The sequence below is a fragment of the Grampus griseus genome (genome assembly GCF_964374135.1).
Source record: "Grampus griseus genome assembly, chromosome: X".
Taxonomy (NCBI): domain Eukaryota; kingdom Metazoa; phylum Chordata; class Mammalia; order Artiodactyla; family Delphinidae; genus Grampus; species Grampus griseus.
Window position 1 is genome coordinate 110,546,917 of NC_138999.1, and position 23,830 is coordinate 110,570,746.

The 23,830-nt window shown below is 40.9% G+C and overlaps 1 protein-coding gene across 2 annotated transcripts in view; it reads left to right on the forward strand.

The window, feature by feature from the left end:
• Positions 1-23,830, forward strand: part of OCRL (OCRL inositol polyphosphate-5-phosphatase) — a 56,636-nt gene that overhangs the window by 21,027 nt on the left and 11,779 nt on the right. For both annotated transcript variants that reach the window (XM_082681449.1, XM_082681450.1), the window contains exons 5-18: positions 1,145-1,255; positions 1,665-1,754; positions 2,455-2,575; positions 2,671-2,832; positions 4,034-4,135; positions 4,660-4,774; positions 5,889-6,005; positions 6,110-6,297; positions 9,030-9,141; positions 10,773-10,882; positions 12,408-12,543; positions 17,034-17,144; positions 17,778-17,943; positions 18,213-18,448. In XM_082681449.1, coding sequence (XP_082537575.1) covers positions 1,145-1,255; positions 1,665-1,754; positions 2,455-2,575; positions 2,671-2,832; positions 4,034-4,135; positions 4,660-4,774; positions 5,889-6,005; positions 6,110-6,297; positions 9,030-9,141; positions 10,773-10,882; positions 12,408-12,543; positions 17,034-17,144; positions 17,778-17,943; positions 18,213-18,448 — 1,877 coding nt within the window. The remainder of the gene's footprint in view (positions 1-1,144; positions 1,256-1,664; positions 1,755-2,454; positions 2,576-2,670; positions 2,833-4,033; positions 4,136-4,659; positions 4,775-5,888; positions 6,006-6,109; positions 6,298-9,029; positions 9,142-10,772; positions 10,883-12,407; positions 12,544-17,033; positions 17,145-17,777; positions 17,944-18,212; positions 18,449-23,830) is intronic.

Consider the following 23,830-nt stretch of genomic DNA (forward strand, 5'->3'; position numbering starts at 1 on the left):
GAAGTGGATTTCTACCATAAGAAACTAGGATTTTCATTTTATTTTCTCACCTCTTTGTTATTTACAAGTGTGAAAGAGTCCAGTTTGGGAGTCATTAAATGCCTTCTGTCTGTGAAGTCTGATGTCATTGTTATCAATAAAGTGACCGATGAGCCCGGTTTGCCTGGGACTTTCCCGGTCTTAGCTTTGGAAGTCTTGAGTCCTGAGAAGCCCCTCTGTCCCAAACAACCCTGGGAGACCATTGAGAGTGTTGTGTTGGATAACCGGTATGTGCAGCCTGCCTCTTGCCCTGAAGGAGCTTATCGTTTCCAGGGCCATGAGAAAGCAATAAATGTAATAAATCAGTTAAAATAAGAATGTAAACAAGGACATGGGTTTCCTGGGTCACCATATCGAGACAGTTGATGGTAAATAGAGGGCATTAGAAAAGGGGAGACAGTATGTTATATACATAAGAAACTAAAGTCCCAGATAACTTTGCTTCTAATTATACTGTTTTCCAACTGACTGTACTTGAACCAGACCACTCCTGGACATGGGTCATTATATTGTTTTTGTGAGTTTATTCAAGACATACATTTTTCACTTGAGGTAAATGAGGTATAGATGCTTCTTTTCAGAATAATTCAAACCAATCCCATTATGCTTTTTTTTAAATTAGCTTATAAATTCAATTGCCTGGGTACAGTCTGTACCTAGGAACAAACCATCATATTTCCTTTTTTCCCTTCACACTTCAGAGACTCTTACTATATGATTTGGATTTGAAGTGGTAGGAATTTCCAGCTAGGAGATGGGAGGAGGGTGGTTGAGGAATTGATCTTCTGCTAGATTTTGGAGGTTCCTACAGTGACATTTGAGCAATATATCAGAAAGTAGGAAACTGTGATTTCAGTACATACCATATCACTATATTGGGCTGCTCATTTACACAGTTTATCAGCCTTCACTAGATTTTCCTCTGTGCATCACCCCCAGCACCACCACCACACCCAGTCCCTTGATCTTATAGGCATGCTTCACACGTTAGAGGTCTGGAATATTTGCAATCTGGACCTTCTCCTATTAAATTGGTAAGTTGAAAATATCCCAAGAAAACATTATTTTCCGTAGCTATATGTACATGGATTTCCATTCTTTTTAGGTGGCTGCAAAATTCGGATTCAGGGGGACTGGACCAGAGAGCGCCGCTTTGAAATCCCTGATGAGGAACGCTGTCTGAAGTTCCTCTCAGAGGTCCTTGCTGCTCAGGAAGGTAACTCAAGCCTCAGCAGTTTTCTTTCTACTACTTGCATGGGACATGCTGTACAGAGGCAAGTGGCCATTAGCAAAGTACCTCACCCCTAGAGCCTTGATAGGCGATTTTTTTTTTCTTCAGGAATGGCCCCAGGGATAGGTTAGGGAATAAGTCTATTCAGCTTTAAGGACACTGAGTCAATTTCCAGAATCTTCAGTTTCATTCCTTGGACAGCTTACTGCAGACTGTAATCCTCCTTTGGTCCCAGATGATCCCAGAGCTGCCCTCATTTTCTTAGTCTCTCCCTTTGTGTTCAAGAATGGCGCTGGCCCCTGCACTTGAGTGCTGAGTGAATGGCCTTTGGTTATGGTATATTCCATTCAATGGAATAGTCATTCCATTCTGACTATGACCCTTATCTCTCCAGCGCAGTCACAACTTCTTGTTCCAGAGCAAAAGGACTCATCCAGCTGGTACCAGAAATTAGACACTGAGGACAACTCTTCTGTTTTTTCAGGTACTGAAAAGATTCTTTTTTTCCCTGGTTGCTATGATTATTGCAGAGTCAATAGATTTTATCTGGGCAGATAAGATAATGTGGATTAATGTCAGTGTCAGATACCTTCTCCTATGGAGTGGTTTTATCAAGTCCGTACCCACTGACTCACGTTCACTCCTGATCCTTTCTGTGGCACATTAGCTCTTTCAGTGCCAGCTTAGCAGAGGGGTAAAAAGTGCAGGCTCTGGAGCCAGAGTACCTGGGTTTGAATCCCCGTTCTCTGACTTACTAGTTATATGACCTTGGTCCAATTACTTTGACAACTCTGAGCTTCTGTTTCTTTTTCTGTAACATAGGAAGATTTTTAATAGCACCTACCTCATGAGGTCTTTGTGACAATTAAGTGAGATAATGATATAGCTCCTTACTATCAACCAGGCATTGTGCTAAAAGTCTTCTATAAAGACTAGCTCTTATTATTCACGTTGCAAGTTAACGTAACTTACTGTCATTCTAGTTAATATGTCAGTGCTTCAGGGACAGATGTGCTTCTTCCCCCAATCTACGTTATCACTACTCTTATACCTTTCTGTTTGGTAACGCCACTGAGCAAATAGTGATCAAACCAAAACCGCTGATCAAAGCAAAGTCCTATCAATCCTGGATAAGTTGGATGTTATCTTTTCCCCCCTTCCACTCTGGGTTCTGTGTCCTTCAGGGCTTCTTGGATTTGAGGATAATTTTTCATCTTTGAATTTGGACAAGAGAATAAATTTGCAGAATCAGCCTACAGGGGTTCATCGGGAACCGCCACCCCCACCATCTTCAGTGAATAGAATGTAAGTCCTATGTTGAAACAGATTTCCCACGTGTGAGACACACATGGGAATTGTTTAAGGCAATTTCACTTTTGAATTCCTCATTTATTTGCTAGGCTTCCACGTGAAAAGGAAGCTTCTAACAAGGAACAGCCCAAAGTGACCAATACCATGCGGAAGCTCTTTGTACCAAACACCCAGTCTGGGCAGCGGGAGGGTCTCATCAAACACATCCTGGCAAAGCGAGAGAAAGAATATGTCAACATTCAGACTTTCAGGTTAGTCTCTCTTCTACTTACTGAGGCTAAACGTTAGTACATATAGGAAAAAATGGTCTTTGGGTATTTAAGGTATTAGTTTAATTAGCTTAATTCAGAATAAAAGCATAAAGAAGAGAATGGTGAGCTGATTCAAGCCCCTGTCTTTATGCTGGTCAATAACATACATATCCAAAATAATGCCAGTGCTACAATTTCCCTTGGATTTTCTAATTACTAATGATACCACCTCTACTAACCTTTCTATCCACTCTTAGAGAACCAAGTCAAGCTCACAAGTACTAGAGAATTGTCTCCTAGTACATTCCATAAGCAAGTGTGTTTATCTATCTGACCTGCTGAATTTCTTCTTGCCAATATTGGAAAATTAAGTCCGCCATTACCACTAGACTTTAATTTACCTACTTTGGGAAGTTAACTGAAGGAAGTTTCACCCAAGCATCTTGATTGGGAGGTCTGTCTTCGATTCTTTCCTCTATTATATTTTTCATTTCATCTTGGTGATATCCTCTTTTCTGGACTCACTACGTGTGGTGTGTGTCGTGTATCCCGATGTTCAAAGCAGCAACGCTTTCCTTTGTTATTTTCGAACAGCATGTACCCTTTTAGTCCAAGATTCCAGTCCCATCTGCTATCCCATTATGCCTCATTTATTCTGATTCAGTCATGACTATATCCCTATGCTGAAACCTCCAGATCTTCAGATTTCCCGTGATGCTTATATTTGTATGTAAACAGTTAAGACAGTCATGAGTTTTCCCTTCTGCTTTCCCCCTTAATACTATATCTGTCTCAACAGAATTTCCTACACAGATGTCCTTGTAATCCTTCGGGAAGTGAGTTTTTGGATTTAACTACAACTCCTTATGGAACAGTTATCCATGTTAGACATCCTTATAGCATGAAGATACCTCTTTCCCATCCACAAGCTCTCCCTTCAGATATGAGTTTGGATGGAATGTAATAGGAAGGAAATGTGGTAGAGCAATTAAACTTGTGTTTTTTAAATAGAGACTTGGTTCCTTTCTGTAGGTTTACCTGATGTAAACTTTGGAGAGAATAAGCCCACTGCCTTTGTCTTCTACAGGCAAGAGGGTTTTGTGTGTGTGTGTGGCAAAACAGTTTGAGAAATTATGTTGCTTATTGTGACCATCCACACTTGACCTTTGTTTTTAAATTATGTTTTGGAATCATGTATTAGGTTCTTTGTTGGAACATGGAACGTGAATGGCCAGTCTCCAGACAGTGGGCTAGAACCTTGGCTGAACTGTGATCCGAATCCTCCCGATATCTACTGCATTGGGTAAAATGGCGTCTGGAAGTTCATTTTGGCTGTATGTTTGGTGTTAGTTTATGTGACATTTTGCTTTTTTCCCCCCCACCATTTGTAAAAACCTACTGTAGACTATATGTGAGAGTTAACTTGTGGGTCAAATTTGTGAGATCATAAAGGAACAGATACCTGAATTGATGTAAGGAAGCATCTAATCCTCTCAAAACCCATAGAAAACTATATACTTCATAGAAACTGAGATTTGAGGTTAATTCTAACAGTGACTATTTCTAGGATATATAAGCAAAGCTCTACTGTTATCCCTTATGGAGGTTTTTTTGTTTGTGTTTTGCATAGCCTGTGCATATACCTGTGGCGCGGAGTCTTTTGAAAAGAAAACTACTTGTCCTTACTGATCACCTGAGTCAATAGAGCAGTTCTCTAAAATTTATCTTTTCCGCATTGTTTCATCTAATGTCTCAGAAAATGGGACAGGAGGTAGTCAGAGATAATTATGGGATGTGTGTAGATCCGACATCCTCTTGTTTTCTCAGATTCCAAGAGCTGGACTTGAGCACAGAAGCCTTTTTCTACTTTGAATCTGTGAAGGAACAAGAGTGGTCCTTGGCTGTGGAGAGGGGTTTGCATTCCAAAGCCAAGTATAAGAAAGTAAGCCGCACTGAATTATCTTTTTTAGTATACAACTAAGTAGAACTCACTAGAAGTTACTCTGTTATCTATAGCTTGTTCCAAAAGAGTGGTTTAATTGAATTCTTCCCCATGTGTAATACTGGAATAGGGCAGACTAATCCTTTTTATTCCTATTACCTAGAAAAAGAATTCCCTAAGTTTCCCGATCTTATAGTTTCATTGCTTAGGTAGTTTTTAGGAGAAAAGAAGAATTTTATTGTCCTCATAGCAGTAATTAACTCAAATGATGACACATAAGGTAAGTGATTTTTGCAATGAGAGTTTAAGATTGAAATTGTTCGCTGACATGGTCAGAACTGGATGCTTTACAGAAAGGCAGTTTGAAGCATGTGGGTGCATAGGGCAAGCTTTGGAATTGGAGCAAGAACAGGAGTGTTGTGGAATTTCAATGAGCTCGAAACTTGGTTGTAAGTCAAGAATAGAGTTGACTTTAGCAAGGTGGCCCAATTTGTTGGTCTCTAGAAGGCACGTGGTAGAGGCTACCAGAAGAGTTATTTTAATTATGGGGCTACCATACCAAGCCCTTTAAAAGGAGTCATTTGTCTAAGTAATTTTCATCTGCATCTTCTAGCAGCTGATATAGGTGATAAGACTCCTGAAGATGTTATTCCTCTCATATAGACTAATACACATTTCAGACATATTTCTAGTTCACAGACTTAAAAGTAAAAAGGAGTGTTATTTTATACATTTTAATTTCTTAGGAAATTGTAAATCAGAAACTAGGAAGAAGAGGCAAAAGGAACAAGCTGGGATAGAGGCTTTGTCATTATTATTCGAATTTTTTATGCTGCCTACTCACGGTAGGCTAAAAAGTGATTAAAATAATGAATCTAGAGCTGAGTGTACTCGTTGTCTCCAAAGACTTTTAACTCCTACTGGTCAGAGCCAGATTAAAGCTTTCCCAGAGAAGTTTTGTTTTCTCTTTATGAGGCCCACTGGGAAATTAGAGGATTTGGATTCAGATTAGGGCATGGTTATATCTTCTTGGTGGAAAATTAGTTGTGGGAATTCGATATGTGGCAAAGAGTGGTATTAACATGAACCTCTTCTAATTCCCTGCGACTCATAGGTTCAACTGGTCCGCCTCGTTGGGATGATGCTCCTGATATTTGCCAGAAAGGATCAGTGGCGATATATCCGTGATGTTGCTACAGAAACAGTTGGGACTGGAATCATGGGGAAGATGGTGAGTTACTTCGGAAATGAGCTCAATTATGATTTATGTCCACGTGAAGTTCAGGTGCTAGTTGCATCTTTGTACTAACTGTGGATCATTACTCTTGCTAACAGGGAAACAAAGGTGGGGTAGCTGTGAGATTTGTATTTCACAACACTACCTTTTGCGTTGTCAATTCCCACTTGGCTGCCCACGTGGAGGACTTTGAGAGAAGGAATCAGGATTATAAGGACATCTGCGCACGAATGAGTTTTGTGGTCCCAAATCAGACCCTCCCACAGCTGAACATCATGAAACATGAGTGAGTGGTTAAGTCTTCCTTAGCCTTTGAATAGTGGTGGTGAGAAGAGACTAAACGTGGTGAGAAGCTATAGAAATGTGAAGAGTGAAGAGATTATTGTTTAGGGATTGGGGTCATGAAGAAGGGGGCGGGTTTGAGGAATAGCAGATGCATTAGATTTTAGTCAGAGGAATTAGATTTGCTATCAGAGGAAAGGTTAGTTCTCTTAGTGGGCATCTAGAGTAATGGTAGAGGGGGGTCTGTCAATTGACATCAGTTTTTATTATTTTTTATTATAAAATAGAAATGTTCATTGTGAATGTAATAAAAGGTAAAAGTAAAAAATCCCTCATTTCTTACCTCTGCTCTCCCCGGCCAGTCCCTCCTTCTGAAGAAAAACACTGTGGACAATTCAGTGTGTATCCTTCCAGATCTGTGCTGTCCGTTATGACAGCCAGTAGCCATAGGTGGCTGTTGGGCACTTGAAAGTAGCTAGTCCAAACTGAGATGTGCTGTGAGCATATACACTGAATTTAGTAGGGAAAAAATGTAAAATATCTCAACTTTTTAAGTATTGATTACATGTTGAAATAACAAAAGTTTGCATATATTGAGTTAAATGGGATTTGTTTTTTTTTTAAAGAAGGCATTGGGTTTTTTTTGTTTTGTTTTGTTTTATTTATTTTTGGCTGAGTTGGGTCTTCGTTGCTGTGCACGGGCTTTCTCTCGTTGCGACGAGCGGGGGCTACTCTTCGTTGCGGCGCATGGGCTTCTCATTGTGGTGGCTTCTCTTGTTGCGGAGCACGGGCTCTAGGCGTGCGAGCCTCAGTAGTTGTGGCACACGGGCTCAGTAGTTGTGGATCACAGGCTCTAGAGCGCAGGCTCAGTAGTTGTGACACATGGGCTTAGTTGCTTTGCAGCATATGGGATCTTCCTGGACCAGGGCTTGAACCCGTGTCCCCTTCATTGGCAGGTGGATTCTAAACCACTGTGCCACCAGGGAAGCCCTGGAATTTGTTGTTTAAAGTTATTTTCACTTGTTTCTTTTACTTTTTATATTCAGCTACTAGGCAATTGAAAATTACATTTCTTATGTGCGTCCTATGTCTTCTGTTTTTTTTTTAATTAATTATTTAATTTAGTTTTATTTTTGGCTGTGTTGGGTCTTCGTTGCTGCGTGCAGGCTTTCTCTAGTTGCGGCGAGCAGGGGCTACTCTTCATTGTGGTGCACGGGCTTCTCATTGCGGTGGCTTCTCTTGTTGCAGAGCATGGGCTTTAGGCACACAGGCTTCAGTAGTTGTGGCACGTGGGCTCAGTAGTTGTGGCTTGCAGGCTCTAGAGCGCAGGCTCAGTAGTTGTGGCGCACAGGCTTAGTTGCTCCGCGGCATGTGGGATCTTCCCGGACCAGGGATCGAACCCGAGTCCCCTCCATTGGCAGGCAGATTCTTAACCACTGCCCCACCAGGGAAGTCCCTATCTGTTCTGAATAGTGCTGTTGTAGACTTTTGTCTATGCACACACAAACACACACATACTCATTATATAGGACTGTATTATCCTATTTATTGTGAATCTCTTTCCAAGCCAGTAAATATAGATCTACATTATTCTTTTACTGGCTGTGAATCATTAAGAAAAGGGGCTGTGGAGATTTAAAGACACCAATGGATAATGTGAAAGGTTAGTGAAGAATGGGACTTAATAAGGATAGAAACAAAAATCAGTTGAGGAATGGATTGTTAGTAGAAAATGGTTATTTGTAGGGAAATTAATAGTAGTAATTGAAATTCTGAGAGGGTAATGAGATTTGGAATAGTGGTTTGAGATGTGAATTAGTAGGAAAACAAAAGATAATTTGTGGGTATTAGGATCAGTAGAGAGTGGGGTAATTGAGGAAAGAGTAGGGAAAGGTAGTGATGTTGGCCTCTTTCCATATTGTCTCAACAATTAGGATCATATAGAATTCTGTTTCACAGTGGTAAAACAAGGCCTTGACATCAGTAATCATAAAATTGCCCCGAAATTCCATAAATTTATTTACCCGGGACCTTAAAGATTGGCAAAGAGATCCATTTGGAACTTGAGATAGCTCACAAGAGAACCCATTTTGGTGTGGGAATTTCAGGGTCTCCCCTGGGCGGCTCTCAGCACACCTGGGGGTCTGTTGCTGTGATTGGGAGCCTGAGGCTCCCATGGCCTGCCATTCTCCTTCCTGCCTGGGACTTGGACTGCGGTTCTGGGGCAAGGGTAGACAGAGTGGCTGCAGCAGAAAGCCCTGGACCTACATTTGCTAGTGGGCCCTGCCCAAGAGAGCTGTCATTCAGACCATGCAGACCCTAGTGGAGAGCCTGCAGAACATCAGGGCTCAGAGAGGCAGAAAACGTTCAGATTCTCTTCCCCTAGAGACCTGGCAAGTAGCCAGGTGAAATTTTGAAGCTAGTCCAGCAAATAAACTACATGCTTCTCTCAAGGAGTTAACTCCTTGGTTTCTGAGTCCCACATATACACCGTATTTCCCTGTCTTTGTTCCTCATGTGTGCAGGCCCGTCCTCCTGCCTATTTTGTAATCCCTCGCCCCTCTCAGGTGTTGATAGTACTCGCCCCCAAAGGATAGTTATATCTTAAACCCCTAGTCAGATAGTGATAAATGAATGCTTATCAATAATCTCCCCATTTTCCTTCTCTCCATTCTCCTCTGATTGATTTTTATGCTCATTGCTGCTATTTCTGTTCATGTATTTCTTTATCCTCAGTGTTGTCATCTGGTTGGGAGATTTGAACTACAGACTTTGCATGCCTGATGCCAATGAAGTGAAGAGTCTTATTAATAAGAATGACCTTCAGAGACTCTTGAAATTGGACCAGGTAATAAAATTTTATTTTAAAAGGTACTTTCCTAGACAGCAGATAAAATTGTTAGGTTTATGAGTTAGACCCATGGGAGTTGTGTCTTACTCTAGAAGTAGATGGAAAGGTATCACTGTCTGGGGAAAACATTGTGACTAGTGATGCAGTGAGTACACACAAGGTTTGTAGTGCTTTTATTAAGTGCTTGGATGGGAGGAGAAGAGATAACGTTAGTGGTAAAAAGTCAATATAACATTTATTCATTAAGTCTTTATCAAGAAGGGATTTCAGAGATTTGTATAAATGAGTTGGAGAATGGGTGGGGTTAATTGGAGAACACTTCCTGGAGGAAGTGGGCCTTCAGCTATGTTGATGTGGTTTGGCAGATGAAACAGGGAAAGCTGCTCTATGATTACTTGGCAGGCTCAGCAACAGCTTGGAGGTAAAAGAGGGAGGCCCTGTGAGGGGATTGGGAGGCACAGAAGAGAAGTTTGGGAAAAATAGCAGACTGTGGTCTAATGGGAACTGATTGAGAAGTTGGGGCTTGCTAGTTTATAGATGTTAAAACCTGTGTGAGAAGCACTGATATGGTAACATTTATATAAAACGATATTGAGGAACCTAGTTTTCTGTAAATTTGCCTTGGAGCCTGGCACAGGACTTGAATTTTTACTTTAGCATATGGATTCTGGCTGCTAAAAGTGAATGCTTCTTATTGAGGGAAGAAAATGTTTCAACTTGATTTGAATGTCTTTAAATCCTAACGTGAGACTTTTGACCTTCAGTCATAGTCAAAATTCCGGTGTTTTGCAGCAGAATGGTTTTTACAGTGAGCCTTTCTTGGCTGTGTCTATCTTCACATTGAGGTTGGCTGGCTAACTTTGCATTTCTTCCTCTGTCCTGCCTCCAAAGGGGGTACAATTGGAATAAGTTCTGAATCTTATGTAGTTCTGGTAAAATATTTGAGTGAGGGTAACTTTCAAAACGATCTATTGGCTTGGCCGAAAAGTTTGTTTGGGTTTTCCACAAGATGTTACAGAAAAACCTGAATGAACTTTCTGGCCAACCCAATATAACTATTCACTGAATTTGGCTTTTGGAATTATCCAATCAAAATTTGTGTGCTTTTTTAAAAAATTAAAACTGTGCCCAAACTATTATATATATAGGATGGATAAACAACAAGGTCCTACTGTATAGCACAAAGAACTCCATTCAGTATCCTGTGATAAGCCATAATGGAAAAGAATAGGGAAAAGAATATATATATATGTATAATTGAGTCACTTTGCTGTACAGCAGAAATTAACACAACATTGTAAATCAACTATACTTTAATAAATTTTAAAAAATCTGTGCTAACATCAGGGAACTTATGATTATTCAGGTTTCATTTTTCCATTTTACCTTGACCACCATTAGCAATAAAAAATTAGTGACATGCTCATATGAGCATCCTGTCTGTCGGTGAGCTTAGATGCTGTTGGAATGTCAAAATTTAATTCATAAGGCACAGAAATTTTATGTATGTGCTCCGACAGTTGCAAAAGATACGGAACTTAGATACTTAGAAATGGCTGATCAACCCAATTATCACTTCTGTTAAGATGGTGTTACCCTGCTTATATGATACGTTTTTCTATCTCTAGCTAAATATTCAGCGCACACAGAAAAAAGCTTTTGCTGACTTCATGGAAGGGGAAATCAAGTTTATCCCCACGTATAAGTATGATTCTAAAACAGACCGATGGGATTCCAGGTAAAAAAAACAAGAACCTCCTCATGGAATAGGTTAAGCCCTGATCTTATTTCTGTCTCTCTGAATTGATGAAGGGCTGGGAAATTTTTAGTTCTTGCCAGAAACAGATAGAAAAACCTAATGGCTCAGTGCTATTACAGAAGAGGTTTCAGTTTGTGTGTGCTCACAGGTGAGCTCACCTTAGGAGAGTGTGGACTGCTCTGTCAGGCTGTTGAAGTTTTACGAGCTGCCTGTGATGCCTTATTTCTCTCACCTCAGCAGACTTGCTTCTTAGATTTTTGCCCTTCTGATCTTACCCCTATTTCCTTACCTGTTGCCCTGTTCTGGCTCTTTTCCCAAACTCTTTTTCAACTCTTTAACTCAGGATACCAGAGGTGAAAACAAAGAGCCATGAAAGGTTCTTCCAGAACAGTGGTTCTCGATCCTGAGTTCACATTAGACTCTTTTGCTGGACTTTTAAAAATACCGGTGCTTGGGCCTGACCTCCACAACTGCTGCAGAAAGCTGAGAATCACTGTCTAGGGGGCCTGTTGATTTCTCGATCACCCCTAGTAAAGTGCCCCTATCAGTATGTGCCTAGTGACTGTTTGTCTTCTACCTACTATTTCTTCGTTTCCTATGGTTTCCTACCTGGCTGAGCCCAGAAGTTTGAAAGAAGAAAAGAATGCCTGGGCATAGTCAGCTTCTTTAGACTCAGAGAGCGCCAGGGTGGGGTGGGGAGGAGCCTGTCCCATCCTCCGAGGGAGCTGCTCAGCAAGTGAAAAGTGACTCTGAGAGATCTTGTGCACATTGCCTTGTTTATTCCACTCACCTGACTTGAGAGTCAACTGAAGAGCTACTGATAAGAACTTTATTTGTGTCACCGTCTGGATCAGGTGTACAGGTGTTGCTTATTTTAATAGAATGATGAATAGGCTTTTTCCCTCCCCTTGGTATTCTTATGGGCTGTTATTTGTTCAGACTTGCATGCTTAGGTGTTAGTTCATCTTTATTAGAAGAAGCTCGACTTATCCATAAAAGTACAGGTTTAAAGAAATCTCTACTATTACCCATCTCCAGTGATTAAGCCCAGTCTAGGAATATAGGATTGGATTTTTAGATTTTATTAGTTGTCTATCTGTTGTGAAGCATCATTGCTGTTGATAGAGCAAATGAAGAGGAAGTGTTCTGAATATAATCCTGTCCTTCTGAGGGTATTTTAAGAAGGTGCTATTCTGTTTTCCCCTGGGGCAACAATATTGAAGATATAATCCTAATCTTAGGAGCACCGTTTATTCATTCATTAGATAACTATTCATTGAGCACCTACTTTACATCAGATACTGTGCTAGGGGCTGAGAATGCAGTGACAAACAAGCAGACACAGTCCCTTCACAGAGCTTGCAATATAGTAGGGAAGATAATAGCTGGAGTCGTTAGGGAAGGAGAAGCAGATAACAAGAGGGCCTAACTCAGGTCTGAACCAGTGTGGTAGGTATTCCGTTCTTGTGTGGTATGTTATTCTAATTCCTTACTTTTTTTGCAGTGGGAAATGTCGGGTTCCAGCCTGGTGTGACCGAATTCTCTGGAGAGGAATTAACGTTAATCAGCTTCATTACCGGAGTCACATGGAACTGAAAACCAGTGACCACAAGCCTGTTAGCGCCCTCTTCCACATTGGGGTAAACACTTGTTTGTTCATGCCGTCGTTTGTGTGTTAAGTATCTATTCTTAGAGCGTTATTTAGACTCAGAACGGGTCAGTAATTCAGTGAGCCATAATGTTTTCATAACCAAATAATCATTTGCAACATTGAGAAGTTAGTGCCCTTGACCCTCCTAAATGCTGTCCACATGGCCGTTTAGTGACACAGGTGTTTCTCATGCTGCATAATGGCTGGGTAGCACCCTTCACCTCCTAAAGTCATTATACATAAAGAAGAGTTCAAAGCTAGGTTTTAAAGGATGAGTAGGTCCTCATCAGATAAAATAGTAAGGAGTGGAAGCACCAGGAGAGAGGTTCCAGGTAGAGGGCTGGGGACAGCAGGAACAAAGGCACAGACCGGTCAGAATACAACATAATCTGTATATAATGTTAAGAGGCATATTGTTAGTTCTACTAACTAAGATAGTGAAGTCTTCCCATCCAGGAGCACAGGTTTGAAATTTCTCTTTAACTCTATTGCATCCTGGGCTGGATTAATGGCCAGTTGTTTAATTTTTTGTCTCTGTTGTGAGTAAAGTTTTTGTTTTCTAGCTGTGTGTTATTAGTATGCAAGTTATATCTTGGGATCTTGTTGACTTACTTTATTACAGCTAGTACATTTAGATTATTTCTTGCAGTTTTTCCAGACCTACAGTCATGTAATCTGGCAGAATCTATATTGGGCAGTGCTTGATAGAATGGACGTTATAGCTAGACTGCTTAAATTTGCCTCCCAGCTCAACCACTTTCTAACTGTAACAATGGAAAATTTATGTAACATCCCTCTGCCTCAGTTTCCTCCTCTATAAAATGGGAATAACAATGGTACCTACTTAAGAGGATTAATGAGGTAAGACATGCGAAGAGCACAGTAGGGTAGATTTCTTTCCTCTGGGTGTATGTTGATTATTTTGGCTTCTGAGATAGGTTCTCACCAATATGTCTTATCCTGCTCCTGTCTTAAAGGGGAATGACTTTGGGGCATTTCCTTTATGTACAAAATTTGTTCTTCATCTTAGAATAGATTCTAAATTTTATTGAGGCAATCATGACTTGACTTTATCCACTTTGAAATTTTAAAATAATAATGAATAATAATAGTATGTGTTCCTCAAAAAGTAGCTAGTACGTGCCAGAGACTGTACTAGGCAATTTACACCCATCTCATTTACTCCTCACAGCAGTGCTTTGAGTTAAATATTTCTCATTTAACAGATGAGCAAGTGGAGAACCAGTGAGTTTAAATAAACTTCTTTAAGAGCATGCAGTTAGAAGGAGAGCTGAGATTCAAGTCTCTTAAGCCTGTTTAATTCCCAAACTTATAGATGTTCTTTCTCCTACCCCCACAATGCCTGCAGAGTTCCAGAGAACTTACTGACTAGATATACCTTCAGATACTACTTTTTTCTTTTTTTTTTTTTTTTGCGGTACGCGGGCCTCTCACTGTTGTGGCCTCTCCGGTTGCGGAGCCACAGGCTCCGGACGCGCAGGCTCAGCGGCCATGGCTCACGGGCCCAGCCGCTCCGCGGCATGTGGGATCTTCCCGGACCGGGGCACGAGCCCATGTCCCCTGCATTGACAGGTGGACTCTCAACCACTGCGCCACCAGGGAAACCCAGATACTACTTTTAACCCACCTAATTTCTAGCTTGTGCTTGTGGACTGCCCTGTTTTCTTCATTTGAGTTCTCTTAATCCATTTTTAAAAGGATGTCTTTCCCCCAGACACTAACCGTTTTTGTTTCATCAGCTATGCTTAGCTTTTCTGTTTGTATTTCTTTTCAGAACCTCAGAATATTTGTAATACTCCATACATATTAATTCAGAGCTCCCAGCAGGATATTTACAATTTTTCCATGCTTTCTGTGTATTTTTGTGTATCTTTAATAAAGCTCTACCTTTCTAGTTTTTAATACTTTTTAAATCACACAGGAATTAAAATGTGTTTTCTCTTTAAAATAAAAATAGAAGTAAGCAAAATTCACAGATAAGGCTGAAGGTCTTCAGTGCCTCTTCTATCCCCCACTTCCACTTTTGCGCTAAACCCCACTCCCTAGCCCGGCCAACTACCCTTATGAATTTATTTCTTTCTAGACCAGCACTGTCCAATAGATTTTCTGTGATGATGGAAATGTTCTAGATCTGTCCTGTCCCATCCAGTAGCTATTACCTGCAGGCAACTATTGATCACTTGAAGTGTGACTGAGAGAAATGAACTTTCAATTTTATTTAATTTGAAGTAATTTAAATTTAAATGTCCTTATGTGGCTACTGGCTATAATATTGGATAGCACAGTTCTAGACCTTTTCTGTTTACCCATACACAATATGGTGGTGTTTTGTTTGTTGGTGTGTATATATCATAAATGGTCTCATACTGTATGTGTTGGTCTGCAACTTTTTTTTTTAATTCAGTGGTGTATCTTGGAGAGCTATCCGTGTTATTACATAAAGATCTAGCTCATTGTACATATTTCTTAATTACTAATTTTATTGGTAATCTCCTTTTCTAAAGTGGATGTATCAAGTGGTGACATTCTGTGGTAACATTTTCCCCTTCATTATCCTTACTGAACATTAAGGGTTATGATCATGATAACCCACTGAGAAGAGCTTTGATTTTATTGGGTAACCACCCCATACTTTGGACTCTTGGGCACACTATGATTAGAGGCTTTAAGAACCACATTGTATTTCTTACCACCATTCACGTCAGTGACTGTTAACAAAGGGACCAAGTACTCAGGGGCCAATTAATTTCAGAAGACTTGCTGTGGGCTGGCTGAGATTAAGCTGAGATGGGGTTCCCACCCCTGCACTTGGTAATGGGATCTGTTGCATTGGTTCTTAGACTTTGGTGGACATCAGAATTGCCTAAAGAGCTTCAAAAGCATGGACCCCGCCCCCTGGAGATTGCTATCAGTGAGCTGAGGCATTTGTGTTTTTAAGACCTACCCCCGCCTCAAAAAAAAGACATACCCAAGTTGGTCCTGTCACATATCCAGTATTTTGGAAAGGGTCTTATGCTAGAGGTCCAGATATCACCTCTGCTATTAACTGTGGCAGTGAGCAACTTAGTTGATCTTTTTGTATCTTGATATTCTCAACTGTGAGAAGAATAATCCTTGCTTTGGTAGCCTCACAGGTTGTTGTGAAAATAAGATGACATATGTAAAATACTTTTTGAAATAAAAAGTTGCAAAGGGACTTACCTGGTGGTCCAGTGGTTAATATGCCACGCCTCCAATGCAGGGGTGCGGGTTCGATCCCTGGTCGGGGAACTAAGATCCCACATGCTGTGCGGTACGGCCAAAATAAATTAATAAATTTTTTTAAAGTTGCAAAATGTTGAAAAAGAATTTAAAAAGTATAAAATTCCTCTTAATGTAACACTGTAGTGGGCACCCTGGTGACGCTAGTGATTGCTTACTCCTAAGTTCTCTAATCATTATGGTTCAGATATGTAAAAACCTCCACAGTCTTTGAGACTCAGCTTTGATGTTCTTATTTTCCACACTTTCTTTACAGCCTCTACTGCATACATCAATCTTTTTTTAAAAATTGAGTTTGTGAAGTTTTCTATTCTAAAAAGAAACTGGGGCCTTAATAAGTGAAAATGGTATGTTAATTATGTTTGTTTTGGGCATCGATTTGTATAAAGTTTTAATAGTAAAAAAAAAAAGCACAGCTGTGTCAGGAAGCCGAAAGTGCTGTGTCAGATGGGAGTTTTTTCGATCTATTAGGCAAGATGATTTGTTTATCGTCATGCTTTTACTCTGATCTGGGACATTTTGTGTCGGCCGTTTTCTAAAACGGCCATAGGGTCTATTTACTAACATACTTTTATCATCATATAATCTGAGCATTGGTATTATATTGGTATTATGATTCTTGGCATCGTGCATAACAGCTAATAGAGTTAAATGCGTTAGTCATTTTTTCTGCTGTTTTAGCACTTTATGATCATTGTTAGAAAATGTGATAGGTATGTTTTGACACTATCAGTTTGTATAGTGCAGGAAATAAGTTTTAGCACAATCGTCACATTTTCTCCACCACCAAATTACTTAACAATGGAGCAAGAAAATATTCTTCCCAAATATTTATTATTGCCAAGCTTCGTAGCACAGAGTTTTAACTTTTCCAAGAAGTTAACCAATTAACCTTACCTTTACCTTACGGTGTGTGATCCCATAATTTATGTTTGTTTTAGTGGCCTTTTTAAAGATCGTTAGACTCTTAGAGATATATAAGTTGAGAGTACAAAAGACTAAAATAAGGATCTGTCTGTTTTTCTCAGGTAAAAGTTGTGGATGGAGCGAGATTTCAGAAAGTGTTTGAGGATGTTCTTTGCACCACAGTTTATTTGAAATGGTTGCTATAATGACCGGTTTTAAACTGTTAGGTAATCTTAAAGGAAGATGAGCTACACGCATGTAAGACTGAAAAGAGGGTTCATTTTCTTTCAGGTGAAGGTTGTGGATGAACGGAGGTACCGGAAAGTGTTTGAAGATATTGTACGCATCATGGACAGAATGGAAAATGACTTCCTTCCTTCCTTAGAACTCAGCCGGAGGGAGGTGAGGAAGCACACACGGCTGCCCATCTGCTGCCCATCGTGGTCGCACAGGGGAAACCATGTAACTAGGAGAAGGCAACACTGCAAAGTCATGAAGACTGTGTGAGCTGAAGGCAGACTGCCTCCACTTTGGTCCCAGCACTGCCATCTAGTAGACGTGTGGCCGTGGGCGAGTGTCTTACCCTCTCAGAGCCACAGTTTCCTTTTTTGGATAAAGAGGAGGTTGTGAGGATTACCCGAGTTAATACATGCAAAGCCCTTAAAACAGCGCCGGGCACAAAGTAAGCCCTCAGATGTCAGCTGCTCTTATTTAATATTTCAGAGTTGCTGGCCAATTCATATCTCAGGAACCAGGACCTGGTCATGGGATGCATGCCCTGACCCCAGGTGGGGTTATACTCTTAGGATCCCAGGAACAATCAGAGTAGCCTAGAGAAGTAGCAAGAGCTGCCTGGCTCCTTCTCTGCTGTTGTGAGAGGGGACAGTGGGTAGCTGGCTCGCTTGGCGAGTGCATCCGGCAGTTAATAATGGTTAATAATGACCTCATTCTTTATTCATATTCTCTATGGAATAATCCAACTGACTTTCTTCCCCTACTAGTGATGCATGTTTGTGTCTGTCTGTTATTCCCCAGTTTGTGTTTGAGAATGTGAAGTTTCGGCAACTACAAAAGGAGAAGTTCCAGATCAGCAACAATGGACAGGTTCCCTGCCATTTTTCTTTCATCCCTAAGCTTAATGACAGCCAGTACTGCAAGCCATGGCTTCGGGCTGAACCTTGTGAGGGCTACTTGGAGCCAAGTGAGTTTTCCCTTTACCATTGTCTCTGCTCGCGATGTACCATCCCCTCATGACTGCCATTCCCTCCCTTTGATTAACTTCTTGTTTTCTAACCATACGTCTCTCACCTCCACTGTCGTTGTATTGGGGCTCCTCCCTCTTCCGTGTGTCCCATCTCTCCGTCATCACTTAATGATTTTTTTAGAGGACACTTCTTCTGTTGGTTCTCATCCCCTTTTTGCTTTTCCACTGGAAGTTTCTGTTATCATGTACCATCTCTTACATTTCAGATGAGACTGTGGACATTTCCCTTGATGTGTATGTCAGCAAAGACTCTGTGACCATCCTGAACTCAGGGGAAGATAAGATTGAAGATATTCTTGTCCTTCACCTGGATCGAGGCAAAGATTACTTCTTGACCATCAGTGGAAATTACTTCCCAAGTTGTTTTGGTACATCCTTAGAGGCTTTGTGCCGAATGAAAAGACCAATCCGAGAAGTTCCTGTTACCAAACTCATAGACTTGGTAAGAGGCATCCTAAGACATGCATCTCCTTTAGATAGAATTTTCGCAGTGCTTAACTGATGTCCTCCTTCTCTCTGTGCTTCCTCTTTTGTCAGGGCTGGCAGGGGAACTGGGGGGTGGATGGCAAGTGATAAATAAGAATAAGAATGTCACTTTAACACGCCTTTCATTGGATTAAGCCTAAAAGGAAAGAGGAGAAGGTAATATGTAATTGGCTCTTGTCAGGAATATGAGATAATACGAAGTTCACTGAATTAGATTAAAGCCTCCTTTCTCAAAGATTTATAACTTTGAGATATAAAGATATGCTTACTTGTTATGCTCTTCATACTTTCAAGTCATTTTTGTATAAATTAGCATGTATGTGAGGTCCAGTAACGGGGCGGGGGGGGGGGTGGTATTATCCTCATTAAATATATGAGAAAACTGAGGCACAGAGACAATAACTTGCCCAAAGTGGAATAAATTAGTGACAAATCTGTCACCCAGATTTTCTGATTTCCAGTCCAGAGCCCCTCACTATATCATCATATCTAATCCAAGTCAGACTCAGCTGCTTGTTGGAGCCCAGGCCATAAGTGAACCTCAGAGTACCTGCCTCAGAACCCCCAGGGATCCTTACACAAGTGCAGGCCCTTTCCCCCACTCACCTCTGGCAACGGAATCAGAATCTCAGGGTGCAAGGCCTGGAGATCTGCATTTTATCAGCATCCTGGATGATTATAATATGCACTGAAGTTTGATACAAGTTTAATGTGACTCACTCAAGAAAAGAAAGGAGGAGGATTTCTCTTCTCCGACACCAAGCTATAATATCAATGTCCTTATGGAGGAAATGCTTATTATCTTCAGGAACGAAAATTAATTTAGTAACAAGTTCATTCTGTTAAGAACCTTTCTTCTAAGTGAAAATATTGTTGGATTTGTGTGCAGACCTCTTCAGGCTATGAAAGTATACTCTTGGTCTTTTACCAAAGAAAATTAGATGGCATGACAGCCCTATGTTATCATTACCATTAGTATTCACATTGATCCTTTTGGCCTAGCCGGAGCAGTGATTGTATCATCTAGCGGGGAGGGCTAGACCGGCGGGCAGGCTGCTGGCTTGTCAGAGTGTGATCTGTTCTGTTGCCATGGAATTGTTTTAGTGATGACTCAGATGGCAGATTAAAACCCTTGAGTTCAGTCCCAGCATTCTTTCTTGGAATTATGCTTGTTTCCCTAGAGCCCTCATGACTGAGTGTATTAGCCCTGGTTGAGAGACAACCATTTTTTTTTCAGAAATTCATATCCTGACATTCTGTTATTTTTCATGATACTTATTTTTTCTTCTACCACCATATTCCTATCTTTTGAATGTATTATTTCACCTTTTAGAATATGTTCTAAATGAAGTAGTCTCCCTTTCTTTTCCCTACCCCTTGCCTCCATCCCAGACACCATTTCCCAGCTTTCTTTTTCCCAACTTTTATTATGAAAATGGCAAATGTGCAGAAGAATTGAAAGAACAGTACAGTGAACAACACCCACATGCCTTATACACATATACTGACATATACTTTTTTTTTGCTATACCATTTGAAATTAAGTGGTGATGTGTCACTTCACCAGTGAACACTTTGGCCTGCCTCTCTTAAGAAAAAGAACAACTTCTATATCAGCACAGTGCCATTATGACACCTAAGAAAACTAGATACTCGGTATTCAGATTTCTCCAGTTGTCCCAATAATTTCTTTTCTTTTTTTTTTTTTATAAATTTATTATTTATTTTTGGCTGCATTGGGTCCCCGCTGCTGTGTGGGCCCTCTCTAGCTGCAGAGAGCGGGGGCCACCCTCCGTTGCGGTATGCAGGCCTCTCACTGCGGTGGCCTCTCGCCGCGGAGCACAGGCTCCAGGCGTGCGGGCCTCAGCAGTTGTGGCTCGCGGGCTCCAGAGCACAGACTCAACAGCTGTGGCACACGGGCCCAGCCGCTCCACGGCACGCGGGATCCCCCCGGACCAGGGACCGAACCCGCGTCCCCTGCATTGGCAGGCGGACTCCCAACCGCTGCACCACCAGGGAAGTCCCCCAATAATTTCTTTCATAGCTTTTGTAAAGCCAAGATCAGATCTGGGTTCATGCAGTACATTTGGTGAGGTCTCTGCAGTCTCTTTTAGAGTAGAACAGTTCTTTCCTTTTTCCTTTAACGACTTTGCCTTTTAAGAGTCCAGGGCAATTGTCCAGTCAGGGGTCTGACATTTCTTAAATTTGTCTGATTGTTTCCTCTTGGTAATTTTTAAACCTGTCTTTTTGTACTCCCTCCTCCCACCTTATTTCCTATAAACTGGAACTATTTGGTCAGAGTTGGCAGACGCATTATACTACCCTTTACTGCAATTGTCCCATATTAATTAAAGTGACAAGAAGGAGACTCAACCAGCATTAAAAATGTTTATTTTATTTAAAATATTATCAAGTAATTCAACCACATTTGACCATGAATAGGAAGTAGTCAAAATCTTTAGTGGAGTTAATGGCTCTATAGGAAGCCTTTTTTCTTCTTCTTGTGCACACATGATTCAAAGTTTTAAAAAATAGAACCCAGATCATTTTTCATTACAAAATTGCTGAGTTCTTCTTAAATTGTATGTGTGTGGTCACCATTTATTCTGTTAAAGCGTTTATTTTGTAGGATTTAGGGTTCTGATTCTTTTCACAGCCTGTTGCATTTAATAAATTCCTGGATCTCATTGATGAGGAAATTATCCATATTAGTGTGGGGCAGTAAACAAGAAATCTAAGATTATCTGTTCCCCATTTGTAATACCTTCCCACTGTGTTTTGGCTTGATTTTGACCTTCTGAAATGCTTTCTTAGGTTTGTTTATTCATGCTTGTTCCAAGACCCAAGATGATATTTCAAATCCCGTGAGACAAGGCTATTAATAATGATACCTGTTGTCCTTTTTTGTATTATTTACTCTAAAATTTGAGTGAAACCAAAAATGAGTTCAGTGCCTGTGTTGACTCTCCCTGTACTGTTTTCACAAAGATTCTTGTGCCACATGCTCTTCCCCCCAAATGCAGAATAAAGTAACTGGCATAAGTCCTTTTCATTCTTCCTGATAGTGACTTTGCCGCTACTAGAACTGTTGGGATTAGCACAGGTGGCAAACAGAGGAGAATCTGTTTGTAATTATCTTTATTCTTTTCCAGAATCAAGATAGATTTTTCTGGTTTATTAATTAGCATATTAAGTAGCATAAAATCGTCAATATTTATTCATTATACATTGGATGCAAAATATTATGGAGTTTATGTGGGTTCTTATAATTTAAGAAAGTTTACCTGTATGCACAATACGGCTAAATTCTAAATCGAGGTTAGTAGGGAGTTTGGTTACAGATAATCTAAACATTAACTACTTTTATTGGCTCATGTCCAGTGTGTTTAGTAAGTCAATATTTTGGAAAGTCACTTAGAATGAGACTTGTGGAGCTTGTAATTTGTATCAACAATAGATTCCTTTCCTGTGCTGTTTACTCAAGCCCTTATATGCTATAAAAGCTTATTGATTGACCAGCTAATCTCTGTGAAAATCAGTCTCAGATTCAGCCTGTTTTGGTGGGTGAAGCTGGTTAAGTAGGGTGGGAGCAGTGGATAGAGTCTTTTTTTAAAATATTTACATGTTATTACTCTGTTTTATGTTTTTGGTTTTTTGTTTGTTTGGTTTTTTTTTTTTTTTTTTTTTTTTTTTTGCGGTACATGGGCCTCTCACTGTTGTGGCCTCTCCCGTTGCGGAGCACAGGCTCCGGACGCGCAGGCTCAGCGGCCATGGCTCACGGGCCCAGCCACTCCGCAGCATGTGGGATCTTCCCGGACAGGGGCACGAACCCGTATCCCCTGCATCGGCAGGCGGACTCTCAACCACTGCGCCACCAGGGAAGCCCAGTTTTATGTTATTTTTTAAACTCATTTTATTATATTTTATTTTTGGCTGCATTGGGTCTTCATTGCTGCACACGGGCTTTCTCTAGTTGTGGTGACCAGGGGCTACTCTTCGTTGCAGTGCATGGGCTTCTCACTGCAGTGGCTTCTCTTGTGGAGCACGGGCTCTAGGCGTGTGGACTTCAGTAGTCGCGGTGCATGGACTCAGTAGTTGCGGTGTGCGGACTGTAGGGTGTGCAGGCTTCAGTAGTTGTGCCGCACAGGCCCAGTAGTTGTGGCTCGTGAGCTTTAGAGCACAGGCTCTGTAGTTGTGGCACATGGGCTTAGTTGCTCCGTGGCATATGGGATCTTCCTGGACCAGGGATCGAACCCATGTCCCCTGCGTTGGCAGGTGGATTCTTAACCACTGCGCCACCAGGAAAGTCCCTTTTTTCCTTTTTAAATTAACACTTTTGCTCTTTTTTTTTAGTATTTATTATTTATTTATTTATTTTGGCTGCACCAGGTCTTAGTTGTGGCATGTGGGATCTTCACTTGCGGCATGTGGGCTTCTTAGTTGTGGCATGCAGGCGGGATCTAATTCCCTGTCCAGGGATCGAACCTAGGTCCCCTGCATTGGGAGTGTGGAGTCTTACCCACTGGACCACCAGGGAAGTCCCGGGGGATAGAGAGTCTTGAAGTCAACAGATGAGTTTATACTGGAGCCAGAGGGCATCTAGATCCACCGGAAGTCTTTAATGAGTTGTATGTGGCTGTAAATGGACATATTTGGAGGAACATTCTGGTTTGCATGTAGACTGGACTAGTAGAGAGGAGGCCAGGCTTGAACCCACCAGTTAAAGGTTTGGCTTGTAAATACAGAGGTGAAAAAAGTTGAGGGATGGGGGAACCAACTGTATTTGCTTGGGGACATGTCTATTAGGAGAACAATATCAAAAATTTGAAATAACACGAATAACAACTTGGTGATTAATTTGTTCCCAGTGATCTCTCCAAGTAGGTGTTTACTTTGTCTTACTGATCTAACAACCCATTTCTTATCCTGTTAAGTGTATGGTTTGTGTTTCTTTTTATATTTCACATGAATGAGTCCTTTCTAGAACTTCAGTATCCATTCTGTTTTCTGCTTTTTATTTTTAAATTTGAATCTGCCTCTAAATGACTCTTTTTACATGATTTTAGCTGCATTTACTACTGGGAAAATTCCTCTAAGGGTGAATGCTGGGATGAAGAATGATTTGCAGTGCATTTGTAATATGCCAGTGTTGCCCCGCTGGGGACTCCTGAACGCTTTTCCCTTTTTTAATGTGATCAACACGTAGCCTTTTGCGGAAAGTGGGCAAGTCAGTTGAACTAAGTGATTAGCAGCAACCTTAGGACTACCTTAAGAGAATGCTCTTTATTAGTGAGAGCTAAGTGGTGTTTCTATTTTCAGAGTTGAACCTAGACTTGAA